The 22086-nt window shown below is 38.6% G+C and overlaps 2 protein-coding genes across 3 annotated transcripts in view; one reads left to right on the top strand and one right to left on the bottom strand.

Moving 5' to 3' along the window:
• The window catches only part of ECI2 (enoyl-CoA delta isomerase 2), a 57734-nt gene extending 47338 nt beyond the window's left edge, over nucleotides 1–10396 (top strand). For both annotated transcript variants that reach the window (XM_072998578.2, XM_020789809.3), the window contains exons 6-10: nucleotides 3617–3719; nucleotides 5123–5243; nucleotides 6370–6459; nucleotides 7436–7579; nucleotides 9759–10396. In XM_072998578.2, coding sequence (XP_072854679.2) covers nucleotides 3617–3719; nucleotides 5123–5243; nucleotides 6370–6459; nucleotides 7436–7579; nucleotides 9759–9914 — 614 coding nt within the window. In that variant the 3' untranslated portion in view covers nucleotides 9915–10396. The remainder of the gene's footprint in view (nucleotides 1–3616; nucleotides 3720–5122; nucleotides 5244–6369; nucleotides 6460–7435; nucleotides 7580–9758) is intronic.
• Nucleotides 8757–22079, bottom strand: LOC110077105 (testis expressed protein 56-like). The gene is made up of 3 exons (XM_020789844.3): nucleotides 16253–22079; nucleotides 13695–13875; nucleotides 8757–10331 (listed from the first exon to the last, which is right to left on the bottom strand). The coding sequence occupies exons 1-3, from the start codon at nucleotides 16656–16658 to the stop codon at nucleotides 10055–10057; spliced, it is 864 nt and encodes a 287-aa protein (XP_020645503.3). The 5' UTR covers nucleotides 16659–22079; the 3' UTR covers nucleotides 8757–10054.
• Nucleotides 22080–22086: the final 7 nt, after the last annotated feature.

The following is a 22086-nucleotide window of genomic DNA, read 5'->3' as shown; positions in this document are numbered from 1 at the left end:
TTATATTCTCCAAGATATGACCAGAGTGACTGGAGAACAAGCAGGTTATCCCAGACAAAATGTGGAGGGTAAAGTACTCATCAGAATGGATACTATTCAAAGGGGAATAGGAATGAGGAATAAACAACAGAGTGAGGATGATGGGATTTGAATTGGAACAATACTTGTCAGCCCAGAGAAGAGGTACTACTGTCGCAAGAGTATAATTTTACTTTTACTATGAAACCTACGTCAGAGCAAGAGTGGTTACAAAGACTCTTTCCAGAACCATCAGAGTGGAGTGAATCTACACCCTTAGGTAAATGTTATCAGAAGGAGGAAGAGGTAAAGATAACAAGTACCTTAAAATTAAAATGGGGTTTTCTGTAGGGACAAAGAAGTTAAACTGAATAAAATTGATAATTGACAAACTTCCATCCAAAAAAAATCATTTTCTGAAACTGATGAGTTAGAATAGTGCAGGGTAGGATAATATAGCTTATGATGAAGAATTTTGCAGCTATGCCAAATAGTATGATTATTTTACAGTTTCAGGAGACAAAGAGAAAATAGAATTAAATGGGTTTGAGAGCTATTCCATCGAGGCTATATCCAAATTATAAGAAAGGCAAACAAAAGACTGGATTAGTATGCTTCATAGCACCCACATTGGGATATAATTGGAAAATTATGTCTTAGAATGAAGGAGTTTATATCCATGTAGTCAAGTAATAGCAAGAATAGGTGAAGGTGATTACTCAGTGATTTATCTCTAAATGTTGGTTGTGGGGACAAAAGTAGATGAGGAGGTTATGGTATGAGTGAAAGAACTTAGGATAAAATGGTGTTGCAATCGTTAAGCTAATCCATTTGAAGCAAAAGGATGGTGTTTGTTTATTGTGAATGGTTTAAGCGCTGGTTCTTAACCTTGGGTTACTCAGAAGTTTTGGACTGCAACTCCCAGAAGCCTTCACCACCAACTGTGGGAGTTGCAGTTCAAAAGGATCTGAGTAACAAAGGTTAAGAAACACTGGAAGGAGGGGGATGGATCAGGAGAATACACTTAAAATTACAGGTGAGATAGTGTGATAGATTATGTAATGATATCTGGCATCCTGAAGCAAAATGTTACAAATTTTAGTATTAAGCTACATTATTTCAGCTTCCATCAGCTGTCGATTACTCAGCTGGACCTCTTCCTCTATCCCAGTGCTTCCCAAACTTGGGTCTCCATGTGTTCTTGGGCTGCAACACCTAGAAATCCTAGCCAGCACAAGAGTGATGATGGCATCTGGGAGTTTTTGTTCAAGACCATCTGAGGACACAAGGTTGGGAACCACTGCCTTATTCTATTTGAACAACAGAAAATACACATTTCCTGGGACAGTTGATTGTTTAAATAGGGGGCATTTAGTGTGGAATGTGAAGCTGAGCAAATCTGGAAGGAGAGATACTGAGTACCGCTGAGTTTAAGGAGTTGAAGAATCTTGTAGAAGCCAGTGCAGTGAATGATTCATGTGATGCTGCTGCCTATAATAAATTTGTTCTGGTACTGCAGGGCTTTCTATCTGTGGGAGTAAGGCAGCTTAGTATTAAAATGGGCACCGTGCAGAACTACTGGTATGACAAGGAATAGGCTTCTGAAAAGATGGTGGTAAACGGGTGCTTAGTGTAAGAAATATAACAAAAGAGTGCTGCCAGATCTTTGTTTCCCGTTTAAAAAAAAAAAGAATATTTAAAATGAAGAGATGGAGGAGGAGATCTGGTCCTAGCGGATATAGGTTCCATGCAGTAATGATAATAGGAGCTTTTGGAGAATAATGTCATGGACTTTATGGGATGCAACTGGAATTAATTATTGTTGCATGTCAGCAACAGCATGGGAGAGACCTTTTTACTCTTGAGTTTAATGTTATAATAAGAAAGAAAGAACAAAGGTAGCAGAATTTAAAGCTAGAAATTTGCCAACCTGCAAACCTCAACTAACCTAGAAATAAATCATATTAAAGATTTTGAAATTATAAATCTCCAGAGTCCAATTTTATACTAGTTGAACGGGTAAAGGAAAATAGTGTGTGTGTGTGGGGGGGTCACCACAAGTATCCCTGGGTTTGCATATGAAAATAAAAAAGGCTAACACTGCAGTGAGTGGACTGAAGTAAGTCCGTGCTAGATATGAAAAGAGTGTCAAAACAGAACCAGCAGATTGGCTCCTCAAAAACCTTTTTATCTATAATAGGAAAGCTGTATGCAGTGTATTTGAAACTTAAATTAATAGGTTGGGTTCAAAAGAGGGAGCATCACTGGTGCAGAGCAGATAGGTTTTTAAAAGGTCTGTTCAACATTGGATCATGTAATAGTTCTGTGTTATTTAACAGAATAATATTCAAAGCCCCTTATAGGGAAGTTAGATATTGTGTTTGTGGACCTTCAATCATCATTTGATTCTGCTAGGTTGTTAATGAAAATCTGTTGTGTACATAGAGAAAATCAAATGCAAACATTGCTTTCCTTATTGAAACAAGTGTTTCGAAAAAGTACCACAGCAAAATGTTTTCAAGATTAATTTTCAGCTTTGTTACAAGCTGTCCTTGCTTAACATTTATTAATTTCTAACTAGCCTTCTGATCCCTCCTATGGCTGAAGATAAACATTTGGGTAGTTTTCAACACATTTACAGGGTGTATTGACATTTCCTTGGGCATTGGTGTTGCTGGTATTAAAGTGGTATGAGACCCAGAAGGAAGAAAATGAGGCAGTGGAAAACCTAGAGGAGGAAAGCATTCAAATGTGGACACATCTTGAATGAGGGAAAGTGTTTGGTTGATGAAGAACAGAGGAGAAGTAGGAGATGTAGGGAAGGAATAAACACTGTTACTTGATTGTAGCTTTTTTCTTCCCAATCACCCTCAGTCACCCGTATCTCATCCTGAGACAAGTGCTTACTTCCTGATCACATATCTATTCACCTGAGATGAAAGGGATATGGAATAAAAGTCATGTTGTATCCCAGTTTACTAATTGCAAAATAAAAGCGAGCTAGAATAAATGGGCAGTCTTTTCTTCTTAAAGATGCTCTCAGCTTCTCGGTGTAGAATTGGTGTCTCCTCTTATTGAGAGGGTAGGATGTCACTGTCTGATTAGTTTGACCCACACAAATCAGGGTAACAAAGTGATAGCATTTCAAATGTGAGGTATTGTTCTATGGCACACTGTGTGTTTTAATAAAAGATTGAAATAATTTTGTTAGTTTGAGAATTAAATGTTTATCTTCCTAAAAATGTAATGACCTTTGCTTCCTCTGCAGCTGTACAGCAGCCCACCTGTTCTGCACATTTTTTTAAACTACAGAGAAATTCTTTAAAACAAAATTTGTTTTTTTTTTTTATCTAGGAGGAAGAAATTGTAATCCTGAGCATTGCAATTGGAATAGTCTCCTTTCTTTAAATAATTTTCTGAATCAATTTTAAGTAACTGAAGGCAAAACTCAAAGAGAGGTTTCATAAATCCAACTGTTGTTTAATCGTGCCCGTAATAAGCTGAATGTTTCAAGACTGTCTCTTTATGAATATGATATTGTTATTTTCAAATTGTATTGTTCATCTATTCCTTAGTTTTGATTTGTCCATGCGTACAGGTAATGGAGATTACTATTGCAGTGGAAATGACCTGAACAATGCTGCTGATGTTCCAGAAGGTGGCATGGATGAGATGGTACAGAAGAGAATCCAGATGATCAAGTAGGATTTGTTATGCATTGTGAAGAGTGCGCAAGATATGTGTAAAATATATGGGGGAGAAAATGACACATATGAACACTGTTCAGAGGGATGCTGTTTATTAGATCTGTTAGTCTAGCCAACGTAGCGACCGTCTTTACATTTACCAATGCCCAATTGACATGGGAGAGAATTCTCATAAAGTGATGGGAATAAGCCTCCACCATTACTCGGGGACCTGGAAAGCTGCCTTATACCGAGTCAGATCATTGTTCTATGTAGTCTGGTACTGTTGACTTTGACAAGCGGGAAATCTCCAGGGTGTCAGGCAGGATTTTTTTTTTTAGCCTTTCCTGGTGACCTCTGGTGGCTTCCCATCCAGACTCAGCCCTGCTTAGCTTCTGAAATCAAAAGAGATCAGTATGTGTAGGTAGCAAAGTGACATTTTGGATTTCTTTTGGATTCCAAGCTAAAACTAAGCAGAAGCTCTCACACTAAAAATGATCTTTTCTTTGAGGTACCTTCCACTTTTTTTCTATCATCACTGACTTGTCCTGTGTCTGGAAATGCCCCGAGAGGGAGGATGGGAGTGTGGAACAATGAAACCACATAGCATTAATTAAGGAAGCACACAGAGAAATGAAAAGCCACTTTGAAGTAATGGGCTGCCTGGCCACAACCAATCAGTTTGTGCAGAAAGTTGTTCACACTCCACTGGTGGAGAGGGAAAGAATTAGCGTTCCCCTGTTTCCTAAATCACCAGTCACACCTTTATATTGCCATGAAATCCAAGCTGAAGAGACCTGGAACTATATATACATATTTATCTCCTTCCTATAGACTGCCTTTCCACAATTTATTTTACAAGATAAAGTGCCATTTTTTTCTGTGAAATAGTGATGTTGAACAAAGAAAAAAATACCTGAAGAAATTAAACCTGCTTTAGTAGCCTCTTAGAGAGGTTCAGGAGAAGCAGGAGCATCATTAGTGAGTTTCACTGCGAGGCATTACAGCATGATAGAAGTCAGTAATGGAAAAATGGTAGTGATGCCTTTAGGCAGTACATAAAGCACAAAATAGCTGACGATGAGAGGAGTGTTGTGTAGCAGTAACACAAGGAACACTCAAAACTTAATGGAAGAAGGTAGCATTTTCATAGGTATTATATTTACTGTTAAGAAGAGATATTAAAGAAAATTTATTGATGCAAGTCATAAAGGAACAGGCAGTGTAAAATATATTTTTACTGGGTATTTTGGAATCATTTGATGCCATTTCCTCAGAGAAAGAATGATGTCCCACATTTCATTGTATGGCATCATTCCAGTATGATTAGGGTGTTTGATATAATATAGGAAAGTCGCTGACAGTAATAAAGATTGTCTTGCTATATGTTACCACATTCTGTTCCTTTCTATTTCCAGAAACTTTGTCAATCATTTTATTGATTTTCCTAAGCCGTTGATTGCTGTGGTGAATGGGCCAGCTATTGGGATCTCTGTAACTATCCTTGGACTGTTTGACATTGTGTATGCCACTGACAGAGTAAGCCTTCAGCCTGATTGCCTATTTCCCATATTATACCTTCATAGCAATGAATGTTACATAGAATAAAACCTGTGCAGTTTATGGAGACTGCCTTTCCTTCCCTGTGCACAATACAAGTCTAAGCATCACAACAACAGCATTGAGGAAATTACAAAATATTTATGAAATATTTTATACCTCGGCCTGAGGTAGGGGTGGGGTTCTTGTGGAAGAGATCTTCCCTATTGTCTGAAATGGCAGAGTGGGTTTATGGAGAGACAATGAAGCTTATTTTCCTCTCTTTGCCCAGGTTTTCTTCTGGCAGCCAAAGTTCAATTAGAAGTGAGATTTGCACGAGGTGTCCTAAAAAGTTCAGTGTTCCACAAATTCATATTTAGTGAACTTTCAATACATTAGGCTCTATCTACACTGTGAAATTTTGTGTGATCCAGCTGGTGCTTAAAAGTCCTTATCTGCAGTGCAGTCTGTTTTAATTCTTGGTACCTGTCTGCAAAGGCAGAACAAAGAGCTATTTTGCATCTCAATGAAATGTCCCAAAAAGATGGCATGCCCTAGCTCTGTGCCAGAAGGATATAGACCAGCTCTTAAAAGGGGAAGGATGGATCATTTTAAGTAGAAACACAGCTGGACAAGGTCTCTTTTTCCACGCCAAAACAGTGCTGTCAGGGAACCATATACCATAACAATATGTCACTATGGACGGGCTCTATGTCTCTTTCTTTTATATTTCATCACATTTGAGAATGTAGAGCATATTGAATATGGAGTCTGAATAAGCTAACAAATCTATAAGTGAATATTGTGGGTGATTTTCACTGATTATATATATGCCCTATTATTCAAATAAAGAATTGGGAATTCAGTAATTTGAGTGCATTTGCCAAGGCTATCAGATAGATGATCATTTGTGTCTCAGGGGTTCATGGTGTTATTGTTCCTTTGTAGCATGAAACCCCCTGAAAGAACCACCCATCTTATCTATTATTAGAAACCCTTACACAAAGCATACCATTACTATGTTTGTTATTGATATCCAGAATTTATTAGAAGGGCTGGGCAGTGTTTCATGCTACTTGAAAGAGACAAGTTAACATTCTAACTGAAGTTTATTTTCCTTTCACAGGCTACATTTCATACCCCCTTTATCAACTTGGGTCTATGTCCCGAAGGTTGTTCCTCATATACATTTCCCAAAATTATGGGCTTAGCGAAGGTAAGATATTTCTATTTGTTTATCTGATAACTGTATTGGAAAGATTCTTCCTACACTTTGATCACATAGATCTGTTGTACACCAAGAAAGAGGTCAAATAAAAAGGAGTTAAATCTAACATTAGTTCTACTTAGAGTAGAACTAATGTGGGACTTTTTTCCCATTGGGTTTATTCGGGTCAATCAGACTTCCAAGGGGAGAGCAGCACCGGGACTGGGCCACAGGAGCGGGAGCCTTGAGCCGGTGCAGGGAGCAGGAATAGGGATGGAAGCTGGAGCACCAGAGCTCAAGAGCACAGGAGTATCACAGCTTCTTGAAGGGAGAGTCCTTCCTGAAGTTAGGACTCCCAGGTAGACCTCATGAGAGCCCTTGTAGCTGCTGCCACCCAGATCCTGACACCATGGCATCTCTGTGCATAGTGACAATGTGTGCACCCGACTGCACCATAGTATCTCCCACTGTGTGTATCAATATGGTGAAATAAAATAGAGAACAAAGTGCTGCAATTTGGAGATATGTTCCAGGGGATGTCGTACCTGTTTGCAGCTAATCCAAAATAACTACACTTTCCCTGATTTCTTGCAATGGTGTAATCCAATTTTGAGCCCTAGAAAGCATTCAACCTCATAGCACTCCCAGCAGCTACAAATGCTGCAGAATATAGCAGGGAACACAGGGAATAATAGAGCCCTTATCAAATATTTATTTCTCACTCTACCTAAGTATTGTTTATGCTGACTCTCCAGGGTCTCAGGCAGAATTTTCTTCCTAACATCTTCTACCTGAACTTTTAAACTGGATATGCCAGGGATTGAACCTGAGGCCTTCTACATACAGTATGTAACATTAAGCTATCTATCCCCCTCACTACACTTAAAAGAGCACCAGAGTTATTAAAAGAATAAATGAGAATGGACAGTTTTATGTATTTTCCTGCTTCAACCAAAATTTATTTCTTTTTTCCCCTTTGATTCAGGCCTCTGAGATGCTGCTTTTCAATAAGAAGCTGACGGCTGCAGAAGCCTGTTCACAGGGGCTTGTGACTGAGGTTTTTCCTGACCATACTTTCCAGAAAGAAGTGTGGACAAGGCTGAAGGCTTATGCAAACCTTCCCAGAAATGTTAGTGTTTAAAAGAGTTATATCCTATGTTCTAAGCTAGGGGTGGGCAACTTGTGGCCTTTAATAAGATGCTGTCGACTGCAGTCTCCATCATTCCTTACCATTGGTTATGCTGGCTAGGGCTGATAGGAGTTGTAGTCCTGCAACACCAAGTATGCCACAAGTTATCTGTTCCCATTGCAAAGATATGGCTTGATCAGCTTCTTTCCCAAACACTTCACAGGTGTAACAAGACTTCCATTCCCAAACCCAGTTGCTCCAATCAGGATAGTTCAGGTGTCCAATAAAAATGTCACTGCTTTATTATTTTAGCTGTGAGGATCCTAGCATGCCGGGTTTCTGGGATTTAGTTTGCAGCTCAGGTGGGTAAGACCAGAGGTAATGGATGTAAGTTATAAGAAAGGAGATTTCAACTAAACATTAGGAAGAACTTTTTAACACTCATGGCCCTTTGACAAAGGAATTGATTGCCTTGGAGAGTGGTGGCCTCTCCTTAACTGAAGATTTTAAAGCAGAGGTTAGATGGCCATGTTCCAAGGATTTCCTACACTGTCAAGGGGCTAGATTCAGTGACCTTTGGGGTCCTACCAGCTCAGCAGTTCTATAATATCTACGTAGTGTTGAGTGTGTGTGCGCAACCAGAGTGGGGCAGGTGGGGTTCTGCTTGTGTGCATGTATATGCATGCCCATCCCCTGCTAGCTAGCACTTGATGTGATCCTCGGGGTCAAAAGGATTGCATATTACTGATTTCTTTTCGACTCAATTATCCAGGTGTCTGCCCCAATATAGGAAGAACATCATTCTCTATGCAGAAGAGGGAAATATGAGGAAGCTTGAACTAGGCAGGATTTATAAGAACAGAAGTGAACTTGAAAGAAAAAAATCCCAAAGCATTGGGTGATGGAACCAAAAATAACGCAGTGAGTTCTGAGCATGCTCAGTGGCCACAGAACACACATTGTATTGGGTGGGAGAGTGGAGACAAAAATTTAGATAGGGGGATTGAGATGGAATATCTCGAAAGATGGCAGGGCTGGCTGCTTGATAAGCTGACCAGGGAGCACTCTGGTGTGCTCACAGGCAGAAAACTAATGCACATGCTTCGCTGTTCTGGAAATCTTATGTGGAGAGTAGATTAAATATTAGTCAGGAAAAAAATAAAAGGAATGTGGGTGCTTTTCCATTAAAGAAACATTTTTATTAATAACAAAATATTTTCTTTTCACTTAACTCTTAACATTGCAGCAAAAACTAAAACTCTTTTTATAATCAAGTCAGTTGTGACAAGTATCCATGTTGCCCCCCCTTTTAAAACTTTCTTCTACCCTGTTTCCCCGAAAATAAGACCCAACCTGAAAATAACCCAACCTAGTATGATTTTTCAGGATGCTCGTAATATAAGCCCTACCCCAAAAATAAGCCCCAGTTAAGTGAAACCCCACCCTTCACCATTGTGCAGTAACCAGAAGATGACATGACTGTATTGGAATAAATGTAGATTGTTGTACATGAAATGAAATCCCCTAAAATAAGCCCTGATGTGTTTTTGGAGCAAAAATTAATATAAGATCCAGTAGTAGTAGTAGTAGTAGTAGCAGTAGCAGTAGCAGTAGCAGTAGCAGTAGCAGTAGCAGTAGCAGTAGCAGTAGCAATAGTAGTAGATTTCCTCACAGCATTGCTGTTGCAGTTTGTTTCTACAATAAAATGTATAGATATAATAATATTAAACAGATTAATGTCTTACTGAGGAAGGTTTGTCTTACTGTTTCTTCAGCCAGTTTATGGTCAGAACACAATCCTGTCAGGTAATCCTAATTGCTTAGCTTCCCCACTTGCTTCTCTTCCAAAAATCTTCAATACCAATGACATCTCCCCCATGCACACAGCTAAATATATTTACAGTGTAGGGGTCCAACTTAGAGGAAAATGATTGGTCAGTGGAAGAGTACAAATATGAGGAAATTTGGGCACTTCCTTTTTACCTGACAACTCTCCAGAATCTCTCTTTCTGCCTCATTATGTGCCAAACATGGCTTCAGGTTTAGGACTTAGTCTGCATCTTATAATGTAAAGCTCCTTAGAGAAATGCAGTTTCAAACAGTTTTCCCCATGTAACTATGGACTTTAAATTTCAGTCTTTCTCTCTCCCTCTCTCCCATCTCGTCCCTCACCTCTCAGTCCTTATCTGTCTCCAAGCAGCTAGTACGAAACATGGAAAAGGAGAAGTTATATGAAGTCAACTCTCAAGAGTGTGAGTGCCTCAGAGGAAGGTGGCAATCTGATGAATGCATGGATGCTCTAGCGAAGTTCTTTCAGAAGAAGTCAAAGCTCTAATACCTTGCCAACCAAAGCTTCCTTCCATCCCCTTATTACATGAAAAGCTGATATTAAAGTAATACTATGGATATTAATTGTACTTTAATTGTACCTGACAATAATAACCCATTTATTATCTGGTGATGGAAATGCTGAAATCAGAAGGCTACTAATGTTGCAGAGTTTCTAGTCTTTCGGAATTTTGTTGTGTCATATTTAGACATGAATCTGTGGTACCAAAAACACTGCATACTTCTTTCTGGACCATTAGGTGGAAAAGCACTTATCGCTTTGCATGCAGAGCGGAACTCTTTGAATATGACAACAACTGTTTGCCTTCCAAAAGGGGTCACTGATTCAATCTCTCCAAATTTTGTGAGCTCTTGAAGAACTGATTTCTTATCATATTGCTTTAACATGGTCTTTGGTGTCCATCTGTTGTGGAAGAGAAAAGACGACATTGTGTTAGAAAAATTGAATTAAAATATTTTATTTTCAAATTGTTGTTGCAAGGTCACATGGTGTACAACTTTCTAACAGTTTCATTGATTTTGCCATGTCTTACAATTTATTCTGTCATGAGTTAGAAAAAGTCTAAGGCACCGGAGAAACTCTGGCTTAAATCCACTTGTTAAACTCACCTACAAGATTGAATCTGTTGCTGGACTCCCATTACTGGTGGCATTAAATCCTCCAGTGTAAGGAACTGTAAGAAGTCACCAGTTGTATTCCCTGTTACATAGCACTTGTGTTAGTTTGCATGTGACAAGAAATCCAAATGCTGATTCCCTGACTAGTGACAGTTTGCAGCATAAACTTACGCTGACAAATTTAATGCTGATGTAATTATATAATTTTTTAATCTAATCTTTTGGCTAAGATGTTTTGGATCAATGTAGTGCACACAGTTAGGAGTGGGTTATTGGTAGTAAGTGAAAGGGAAAGTAAATAGAGAAAATACGGATACTGATAATTAACTCATTAATATCAGTCATTCACAAAATTGTGGTTAATAATATAATGGTTCTTGATGGACAATGAACACATGGTGTATTAAGATTTGGTGATAAACTCTAACTTGACATTCTTTCATTCTTTCATTTTTTTCCTAACCTCACTTGTAAGAATTTTACCCTCAAGTAGATGAATTATATTTTTACCTCTGTTTCTGGTTAACACTTCATGCAAGACTGTAGTCACTCAGTAATAAATTTGCATGGGATTAACCCAGTGGTAGTCCAAACCAGAAAAGACGCATTGAAATGAATGGGGCTTGTTAGTCACCACATACAGTAGGCAACAATAATTAATTTCCTTTGGTCTGCTAACGCTGGGAGGAACACTGGATTTCTCTCTCAGCCTTAAAGATGCCACAAGACTCTCTGTTGTGTCTACTGTAGCACACTAATGTGACTATCATCTTGGAGATGGGTTAATACAGCTATTTGAAAACTGTGGGAGGCACTTGTGATGCCTTTGATCTTTAGATAGCTGCCAGCATGAAACATATCTTCCACGGAGGCTGGGAAATTATAAAATCTATAACCGTGAATAGAAGACTGTTGTTTTTAACAGCAAAAGTTGAAAATGTGTGGAAGGGATTTGGTTGAGAAGTGTCATTCTGCTAGAACCAAAGTAGTTTCATGCTGGAGCAGAAAGGCAAGTCTGCATGCATTTTTCTCCCTTTCTCTGAGGGTCATTTTAGCTCCTTGACCCTCCTCCCTGGATGCTTTTCACCTTGTAGGAGGAAAGGCAAAGGTTCTTTTGTCTTTACCCGTACAATACAAGGCAGAAATTCTCTGTGTGGATGGGATGATTTCAAGAGGAAAACTGACTCCCTGTCCTGAATGTGTTTAAAATCTCTGTACAGTGGGGTCTTGACTTGAAAACTTAATCCGTATTGGAAGGCGGTTCTCAAGTCAAAAAGTTCTCAGGTCAAATCTGCATTTCCCATAGGAATGCATTGAAAACCATTTGATGCGTATCTGCTCTTTTCCGCCCATAGAAACTAATGGGAAGTTGCTATTCTGCCTTCGACCACTAGAGGGGGATATTTTGTTTCTTTTTTTTTTTCTTAGGTCAAAAAAGGTTCAGGGAAGGCAGGGAAGATACAGTCCAGGCAGGACAGTACCAGGCAGTCTGAAGACTGTCTCCCAATCCACTCTCTAAACGCTGGGAGGAGTGAGGAAGCAGACAGGCACCCTTTTCACTGGCCAACAGTTAACTGAAAGTTCAAATTTTGCACTTTCCCTGCCTCCCACGTGGGTTTTTTTCAGTTCGTAACTCAAATCTAAGTATGTAAGTCAAGTCAATATTTTCCTATGAGAGCGGTTCTTAAGTCAAAATGTTTTTAACTCGAGCCGTTCTTAAGTCAAGATCCCACTGTACTCAATTGCTCTTTTCCATAGCCACATGCACACTGATCCCTATAATATGTAATCAAAGAAATTGTTTCACAGGAGTGTTTAATTCGCTTAGTGATCTCTAAGATCAGTCCATGTTTCATCCTTATAGGGTAACAGCCAGAATGTTCAAGGCCAGTGCACTAGAGGGGGTTTCAACACAGTTTTATTGCAGTTTTTTGTCTATCTGTCTATCCGTCTGTCACATTATGGGATGGACTCAGTAAAAATCATGTTAATAACAGGAACATACAGTTCCCTATATAAATACTCCAGGTGAACAAGATTGTGTACCTCTTTGCTGGCAAGAAAGACATTTTTCAATGTTATGTGCTCAAATGGGAAAACCAAAGGAGGTGAGCTCTGTTATTTTGCATGACTGGGCCAGAAGAGGATTGTGCAGTAGAGAAGCAGAGAGAAAAAGGATCATCATATCCAGATATACATAATCCACATGTTGAAGGATCCACATGATTAAAATGGAAACGTCCTTGAATTTATATTGTTTTCTTTTCCTTCCCCCCCCCCAAGAGCAGTTTAGCTTTATTCTTTCTTAATCTGTAAACTCACAATAGTTTTTCATTCCATCTTCCTACAGGACTTTAGTTGCAGAGCTGTTTTGTACTGCACAAAAATACCCTGGAGTGTGATATTTGGGGATTCTGTTTTGTTCCACTGTTTTATATTATTTTGACAAGTATAAACAGATGGTATGTTCTGTTCTAGAAAGAACATTCCATAAAACAATGTGACCTTGTTATTTCCTGGCCTTTTTAATCCGCTTTTCAGGTTTTGGAGCCTCACACTTTAACAGGTAGATACTTTCCAGAGTTTCAACGCTGGATTTTTCAATTAGCTATCAAGCAAAAGCTGAATGTAAAATTTTAAATAGCTTTTCTGCAACTTAGTTAGATCCTAAATTTATTATGAAGTGGGCTTCCTTAAACAGAATGTGTGCCAAGAAAATAAATAGTAGCTGCTAGAAGACAGCCAGAATATCTGAGTCAGTTATTTCTGGGGATGTCAGGAATCACTTAGGTTAATTATTAAGCAGAAGAAAATATGCTAATTAAACTGACCAATTATTATTCCAAATATATTGTGACAGAAGTTTATGGAATAAAGAATTATTGTGTAGATTGTCATATTCTCAAACCACTGGCCCTGCTCTTGTCCCTTCAAGTGCAACTTGATATGCAATCAGCCAACCAAATAAATGAATAAATACAGATGCAGCCTGTCTCAGCATGGAAGTCAGGTAAAATTTCCCGCCAACATCCCCACTTATGGAAAATCATCAGTTGCTAAATATAGAGGAAAATGCAAGATATTAGACAACTAATATAAGATAGTAGATGCAATCCTTAAAAATAAAATGAATTGTATAACACTGTACCTTGCAACTATAGTTGCCATCAGAGCACCCTGTCTGTACACCCCAAAGGCTTTATATTCATTGGCAGCCTTGTTGGAAAGTAATCTTTTTGACAGAGGCATGTGGTCTGGCTGTGGTGAAGAATATGCCTCTTGTGGTAGGTCATCCATTCTAAACATTTCAAAGTAGGAGCTTTTATAACCTGAAGAGGAAGGGGAAATAGAAATGGTTTTCAGTTTTAAAAATACTGTATTGGTGATGGGGGTAGGTAAGTAGGTCTACAATGGCTACTTTTTTTTTTAACCAGTCCTGCTGCTGTGCCTTGGTAACTCAAAATAATGATTTTCCTACTATGTATGCCAAGAAAAGCTGCACTTAGTAAGCTGATAGCCAACAGTTCACTGTCAAAGTGACAACCTTAGCAGCAACTGCAGACATGGTATAGCTGAGGTGCAACATCTACTGTGAGAACTGGTGCCAATATCTTGCACACAGTTCAAAAATCTACTTCTACCGACAGAAAAATGTTCCCATTGTAAAGCAATATGGCTCAGAAATACAGGAACTGGGTTAGATCTTTTACATTCCCCATGAATTCAGACATTGCACTTGCTATCTGTATTTGGTTCCACATACAGATAGCAAACCTAACATCTGCATTCATGACCAATGTAGAATACCTAACCCAATCTGGTTTTTTTATCATGTTGCTCATCCTCTGACCATTCCATTCTACTCAACTCATGGAATATTCTTGCAGTATTTCTTTTATTCCCAACCTGACTGCACCAATTTGTAGCATGAATGTATACATACTCCTCAACTTGATAATGTGGAAATGCTGTTGCCATTAGATTTTAAATTGTAATGTATAATTCCAGAGTTTCACAGTCATAAATCCTGAAGACTGTTTTTTATAATGAATATGATGATGTACAGTGCTACCTACTTTGTTTACACAGTGGTACTTCCCCTGATTTCAATGAACTGTAGCAAAAGCAAAACACAAAACCTTCCTGTCTACTCTCCCTGGAAGAGGATCAGGTAGAGTAACTTTGATGCCTCTAAAACCTAGCTGATAATTGTTTTTGTCTCAAGATAACACACTGTAATGGCAAGACATTTTATTTCTGGTGCAAGTTAGCTACATCCCCTTTTGTTTCATTCAGCAAGAGTTTAATGGGTATGAAATACAATGAATATTGAGAACACGGTGTCTGCATGCCCATCCTTTTGGTTTCATTGCTCTCCATAGTCAGAGGTGCCAAAGTAGGAAGGGGGATTTTGAAACCATGAGAAGGTGGGGAGGAGCTTCACTTAATGACTTTATCATAACAGCGCTACCTCTGATAGTGTGAGAGGATTGTTCAAAGGTAGGTGCAGTGTTCACTGAAGAAGAAGAGTGCATATGTTTTAACTTTAGAAATATAACACACAGAGGGAAATGAATGATAATAACAAAGCCTTTGGCTGGAATACTGTTGCATGGCTGCACAAGCAAAATGTGAAGCCACAATCATTGTACTGAAAATTGCAGGGTAGCAAAAGTATTTACAAATCATTGCTGCACATATGCCACATACCTGTTGCAATGGGGATCATGCAATTGACTGTGCAATTGAATTGTGCAATCCTATTATCTGAGTGCAAAACTCAGCAAATTTATGCATGCGTAGCTTTACATTATGCAAAAATAAACAGGAATTCAGCCACAAAAATTCTTTAATTTTTACACAGCCTGCATTCCTCTTGCTGTTAATTTTCTCATTCGTGTATCTTTAGCATTTCTTTTTCAATCTCTTCTCAAACAGGATTTGCTTGTTTTACTATTACAATTCTTGTAAAAAATCTTGAGCAAATTAAATGCTCTTTTCCCCAAAAGAGGCAGAATTGGATTTTTCCAGATGGGCAGTGTAGCCTTCTTTATCTAGGGAGGATTATTTTTATTGAAATATAATCCCCTCTTTATCTCACTTCAGACATTTCTTTAATACCCCACATAGAAGCATTAAAGTAGTTTCTGGCTTCATTATCACTGATATAATTTAAGAGGAGAAAAAGAAGTTTTCAGGCTCTCATTGCAAAGATGTTGTGACTCAAGGCATTTGTTTTTTCAAATGCTGACTATAAAAACTTCTAGTATGTTACAACATAGCATAATATTGCCTTATGGCAAGCAGCTCTTTCAGACATACAGGTGTCATTTCCAAGCAGTAAACAGTATAGATTTTATGTTAGTTATAAAAGCTCTTTACTTACAGCTGCACTTGTCCATTTCCAGAACTATTTAAATATTACCAAATATCTAGAAGTCTCCCTCTTTACCTCTGAGTAAATAGTTTCATATTCCCTTCTGACCTATTGCGACCCTAATAGTTTTCAAAGTATATGAGATGTTCAAGGAGTGTTTTATTATTGCCCATCCTCCGATGAGTTTATGTGGCTGAGCAGGGATTTGAACCCAGTTTTATGTCTCTTAGTCTCACACTTTCTCCGCAACGCTGCTCTAGCTCTCATACTTCTCTACATACAGTATATACATATATATTATATCAAACCATGTTTGTAACAGCACCTACATTTTTCTTGATCTTCACTAGCACATTGAAGCAGCAGCTCCTTTAGTGGATCTTGCAAATGGCTGGAAAGAGCAGAGAGCTTTAAAAACATATAGTTTATATCATCCTGTTTATCCCAGCTGTTCAGCTTCTGATAGACGACTAGTGATGGTAAGTTCAGACTAGATCTGTTGGCTGGAACAATACCCTCCTTCTTTATGGTTTGGTGATGTATAGCCAGTTGTGGGAACTTTAGAGGAAATCTCTTCAGGGGCATCATTCTGTTACTTTTCTTTTTCATATTCTGTTGTTTAGAAGACAATTGCCACACAATGGCAAAAACCAAGGATTTGTGCCTTTCTGTGCCACAGGCTGCTTGCCACAAAGGAGAGCAAATATCTTTTTTGCTCCTGTCTTTGTGCAACATAGGTGACAACAGCAACGTGATGTCATAAGGAATGAAGTTGAGGAAGAAATTACACCATAGGAATATATTTTATGTTGGTAACAATTAGTTACATGCACTATTCAGTCAACATTTGCTTTGATTGAAATAAGTTTCACTATTCTGCATAGGCTAGCTTTCCCCAAACTGGTACTCTGAAGAAGAAGAAGAAGAAAAAAAACCCCCACTATTCAAGCCTATACACAGACACATTACATACTTGTACCAATATCAAATCTACTTATTAGTGCCAACATTGTAGGGAGGAAGAATCAAACTCCTTGTAAATCCTTTTCTTGACGAAACTACCCAAAGTGTCACAGGGAACTGATAATAGTACTACAGTGGGGTCTCGACTTACGAACGGCTCGACATACGAACGTTTCGACTTACGAACCGCTCTCATAGGAATATATGGACTCGACTTATGAACTTAGATTCGAGTTACGAACTCTTTTTTTTTCCTTTTTTAAAAAGCTAAGTCATCTTAGGTTAAAAGGAAAAAAGAAAAAATATCCCCCTCTAGTGGCAGAAGGTGGAATAGCAGCTTCCCATTAGTTTCTATGGACGAAAAGAGCAGATACGGATTAAATGGTTTTCAATGCATTCCTATGGGAAATGCAGATTCGACTTAAGAACTTTTCGACCTGAGAACTGCCTTCCAATACGGATTAAGTTCGTAAGTCGAGACCCCACTGTATACTCTTTTCACCCAGTGTGTGTAGTGAACAGAGCATTGGACTAGGACTCAGTAGACCTGTATTTGAATCTCCACTGAGTCATAGAAACTTACTGGGGTAGTGGAAGTGGCAAAAACGCTCCTTAAGTATCTCATTTTGGAAATCCTGTTAAGGTTGCTATACAGTAAGCTGGTTCCGAGTTGATGGCACATAACCACACACTCTTTACTGGACAGAAGAAACAAAATATTAAGCTATGGGTAGTATTGCAAATTGAGAAGATGGAGGAATGCCCAGTCACAAGACTCCTGAAGAAAATATCATTTGAAATGGCAGATTACCTGATGCCCATTGCGGCCTAGTTATATATTTTCAAGCTTAAGATATGTGTTACAATTGATGTCTTCATGTCATAATATGGAGTTTGAGGGCTTCAACTTTTGTCTAAAAAGAACGAAAATCTGTTTGAATTCATTTTTAAAAATGGTAGTTCAGTTAATTATGTTCTAAGATAGTAATCTATGATATTGATAATAGTGCAGTTATCGTATTTTTCCGTGTATAATACTACACTTTTGTCTAAAATCTTTAGACTACAAATTGAGGTTTGTCTTATATACAGAAGTAAACTGAGGAGAGAACAAACGCAAGTGGAGGGGAAATCAGGGATCAAAGTGATCCTGCAGCGCTTTGATCCCTTTCCCCCTACACTTGCTAAACCCCACTTATTTTTCTTAATTTTAGATTAGAAAAGTGGGGGTGTCTTATACATAGGGGTGTCTTATACATGGAAAAATACGGTAAATGTTATGTCCAAAAGACAAACTGCTAAGATTGTTAGCATAAAATATGCTATTTATGTTCTCACTATGATCTATAATTGAAAGTATTGAGAAGTGATTGTATTATAAACCTGTAATAATTTACAGGTTTGTTCTTATTTAGATCTATATATGAAGGTAATTAGAATGAATTGTTTGAATCAGTTATTGAGAAATTAATGAATGATTAATACATGATGGTTATATGTAAGTAATAACCACTTAGTGAGGGAACAACACTGAAATATTTTGGAAATGCTGTTTATCTTCATTTATATTTTTCTGAAGGTATGTGTATTTTTAATAAGATGTTCTAGCTTGTTTTTACAACTGTGAATATTGTTTGAGGACCTCTTCTATCACTGTCATTCCTATGTTTGTCCATACCAGTGCAAGCAGAGGGCAGGCACAAGAAGTGGTGGCCATCGTTACACTATACCCCATTGAGTAGCTGATAGAAAAATATCAAAAGGAATAGTGTGGAACATGGAACAAACAGCAGGACATATACCTGTCTAGTTGTTCCCAAGAGTTGTTGTCCAAACCAACTGCCAATGAAAAAAATTGCCAATGAAGAGCTTAACAGCAACAGCAAGTTGCTAAGACAAATAGAAAATATTGTTGCAATTTTTAAGAGAAAAAAATTAAGAAAAATATTAAAACATTAAAATAGAAACGGCATTGGTTTCCTTTTATGGAAATAATACTCTGTGGGCTATCACTTCAAAAGGAGAGTTACAGAAGAAAATGTCAAGCACACTTTAAATATTTGTAAATGGGACTCTTATGGAAATTGATCTGTAATTTTTTCTTCACAGATAATTTTAAGACTTAACATTGTCATAATGTTAGAAGGTGGAACATTCTCAGATCAAGTCCATTAGCAGTTCATAACACACAGTAATATTTTAAATCATTCCCTTTATTACTTGGAGCAATCCCAGATTCTGTTATCCATTTTTACACAGAAAGTGCTCCCAAACCAATTGTTTTTCTGCTTTAGAGCTAATGGTAATTTTGAGGTATATATGAATGCTGTTTTTGCACTCAAAGTTGTGATTGCAGTATAGTTGTTTGGAAGTTAGTCTCAGTAAACTAGGTGCTACAAGTGTTAATGGAAAGTAAATACATATGCATAAACCTCTGTACTTTATGATATTCAAACTGAAATAAATCAGGCCTGATGCACTGACATCAAAACAATATTTCACATACGTCATTTCACATAATCAGGGCCTTGCAAAGAACTGAGAACTGGGGAAACATTAGATCACAATAAGAGTTTGCTAATGACTATACAGTAGTACTATTTGGGACAATTTGCTTTCCTATCCTGAAAAGATTAACAGTACAGTACAGTGCTCAAATGGTACAATGTGTCTAAGCTTGACAGCTTTTTACTTGGTGTCCTTAGTCATTGCCTGATACACAGAAGCTTAAGATATGCCCATTTGCTAGACACAAACATAGAAGTGACAAGAAAAAAATACCTTTTTCTGACAACATTCCATATATCAAGCTGGTATTACAGGTGTGGGAGCTGGTATTAAAGATGACGTTTTTATTATGTTGCTGTGACTGAAAGGAGCACACATGCATGTGAACAAGGTTTTAGTAAGTGGAATTCTGGATAGTGTTGAGCTAAAGCTTGTGTAAGCTTTTAGTCCAACTTCTTGTTGGTGATAAAAAGTAGCTCCTTCGGTGACATGTTCTGACAATACAATATCATGCTATTTCAATCCCTTCAGTTGTTTTCTTGTTCAAGAAAATTCTGCCTTATTAAGTGGAGAAACATGATATACATATTTCCCCCATGGGTGGAAAAAAAATAACTTGGAGAACATTATTTTAAGATAGAAAAGCCTACAGAAGGAACAGTTAATCATTCTTTCTGTGTGCCTTTCTTTCATGACAAGCTGCTATGAAAAAAAGAGTAGAACAAATACTCATGGAACGCCAGATAATGTAGTTTGAGTCATAATGACTTAATGACACGTTAAGATTCTGAAACAGTAAACTCTGTTCTAGAATTATCTGTAACAAAGTGAGTTTCACTGAACCACAGCGACACTTGCAATTGTCTATTTAACTGTTTTTCCGCAGTCTTAGCTTTTTTTATTGCTAGTCTATGAAAAAAAAGTAAAATACGCCCATTTTTTAAACCATGACATTAAGGTATCAACCACTTTTTTTACCAAAAGCAACTGTTGTATTCTCTCCACAAAGTGGCAACTCTACATGCAGTAGCATTAACCAGACTCCAAACGGAAAAGTATTTACCAACATGCAGAGAAGGAACATAGAATGTGGGCTACCCACGCCAAATGCTTTTGCTCCCATGTTTTATTCCAGAAGAAAATTATTAAGTAAATTTCAAGCTGAAGAAGATCAACCTTGCTCTGGTAACACAATCCTGTAAGTTTTAAATATGTTGAAAAACATAGCTTTAACATGCTATACTTTAAAGTTGACCTATGTAAGGGGGAGAGATTGTGAAATATTTCAGGCAAAAAAACCCCGGGAATTTAAACAAGTGATGTGAAAGATCTGTATGTCTCAAAGTCCTTCCAGGGCCCAGTGTGTGGTAACAAGAGTAGAAAGCCTAACTGAACTCAATGACACTTAAAGCTGACTAGTCACTGTGCTACTAATTTTACAGGAGAGACTGGCTCTCCAAATCTGATAGTTCCCAGCCTTGAGTCCCCAGGTATGTTCTTAGATTAAAACTCCCAGAGGCCTCCACCACTAACTGTGCTTGGCCAGAACTTCTGGGAGTTGTTGTCCAAAAGTGTCTGGGGACCCCAGGTTGGGAACCATTGGACTAGGGCATGTATTCGGGTCATTAGTTTGAACGCTTGAAATGTCTAAGGTCTAGTACCACAATGTATTCGCAAAGGCTTTCACGGCTGGGATCCAATGGTTGTTGTGGGTTTTTCGGGCTCTTTGGCCATGTTCTGAAGGTTGTTCTTCCTGACGTTTTGCCAGTCTCTGTGGCTGGCATCTTCAGAGGACAGCACTCTGTGCTCTGGTGAGTGCTGTCCTCTGAAGATGCCAGCCACAGAGACTGGCGAAACGTCAGGAAGAACAACCTTCAGAACACGGCCAAAGAGCCCGAAAAAACCACAACAACCATCTAGTACTACAGGTTGTCTGTAAGCAGGTGTGGCAGCAGGTCAGCCTGTTGTTCAACACATGGTTTAATAGCATTTATTTCCCCTTGCACTCATGATGTTTTTCCAGGGGATAAGAAAAAAAGGTTAATGCATATCCATCCCATTGGAGCCCAGAGCAGACAAACCATTTTGCTGCCTGAGGCAAGCAGCAAATAGTATCCTCCCACACACTGTTCTACAATATCCAAGGCCAGACAAGACATTCCGGTCCCCTCTCCTGGCAGTGCGAATCAAATACATTTAAAAAGCAACTACTGCCAAGGCTGCAGACTTCAAATCTCCGAGCTGAAGCAACCACATCGCCAACTAATAAGCAGAGCCAGCCCCAGTTTATTAAACAAAATAGCATGGGAACGGGTGAGAGACAGGCAGCTGTCGCTTCTTATTCGACTCTTAAGCTTTTGGGGGCCTTCTAAAGCGCCCCGAGAGCATTTTCCTCCTGCATGAAGTAGCTCCTGCAAAAGGGAATACCTCTCAGCTCTGCTGTTTAAAACCGAAAGGACGCCCTTACTAAGCCTGCCTCAAGGTGCATCTTGTCTTTTATGGCAGATTCCACCGGAGGCTTCGGGAGGCCACTTTCTCACTGAGCCTCCCCCGCAATGTTAAGACACTTTGTTTTGCGCGCTTTTGCCCTTCCCGCGACCAATGCCCGTTCAAACTAAACGCGAGGGGCGACGCCATCGCCAGGTTGCCCCCCCCCGGACGGGTTCAGGAGCAGCTAAAAAGGCATCTTAGC

This window comes from Pogona vitticeps, chromosome 4, assembly GCF_051106095.1.
Source record: "Pogona vitticeps strain Pit_001003342236 chromosome 4, PviZW2.1, whole genome shotgun sequence".
NCBI lineage: Eukaryota > Metazoa > Chordata > Lepidosauria > Squamata > Agamidae > Pogona > Pogona vitticeps.
Note: the sequence above shows the minus strand (reverse complement) of the source record. Positions and strands in the feature narration are given on the sequence as shown.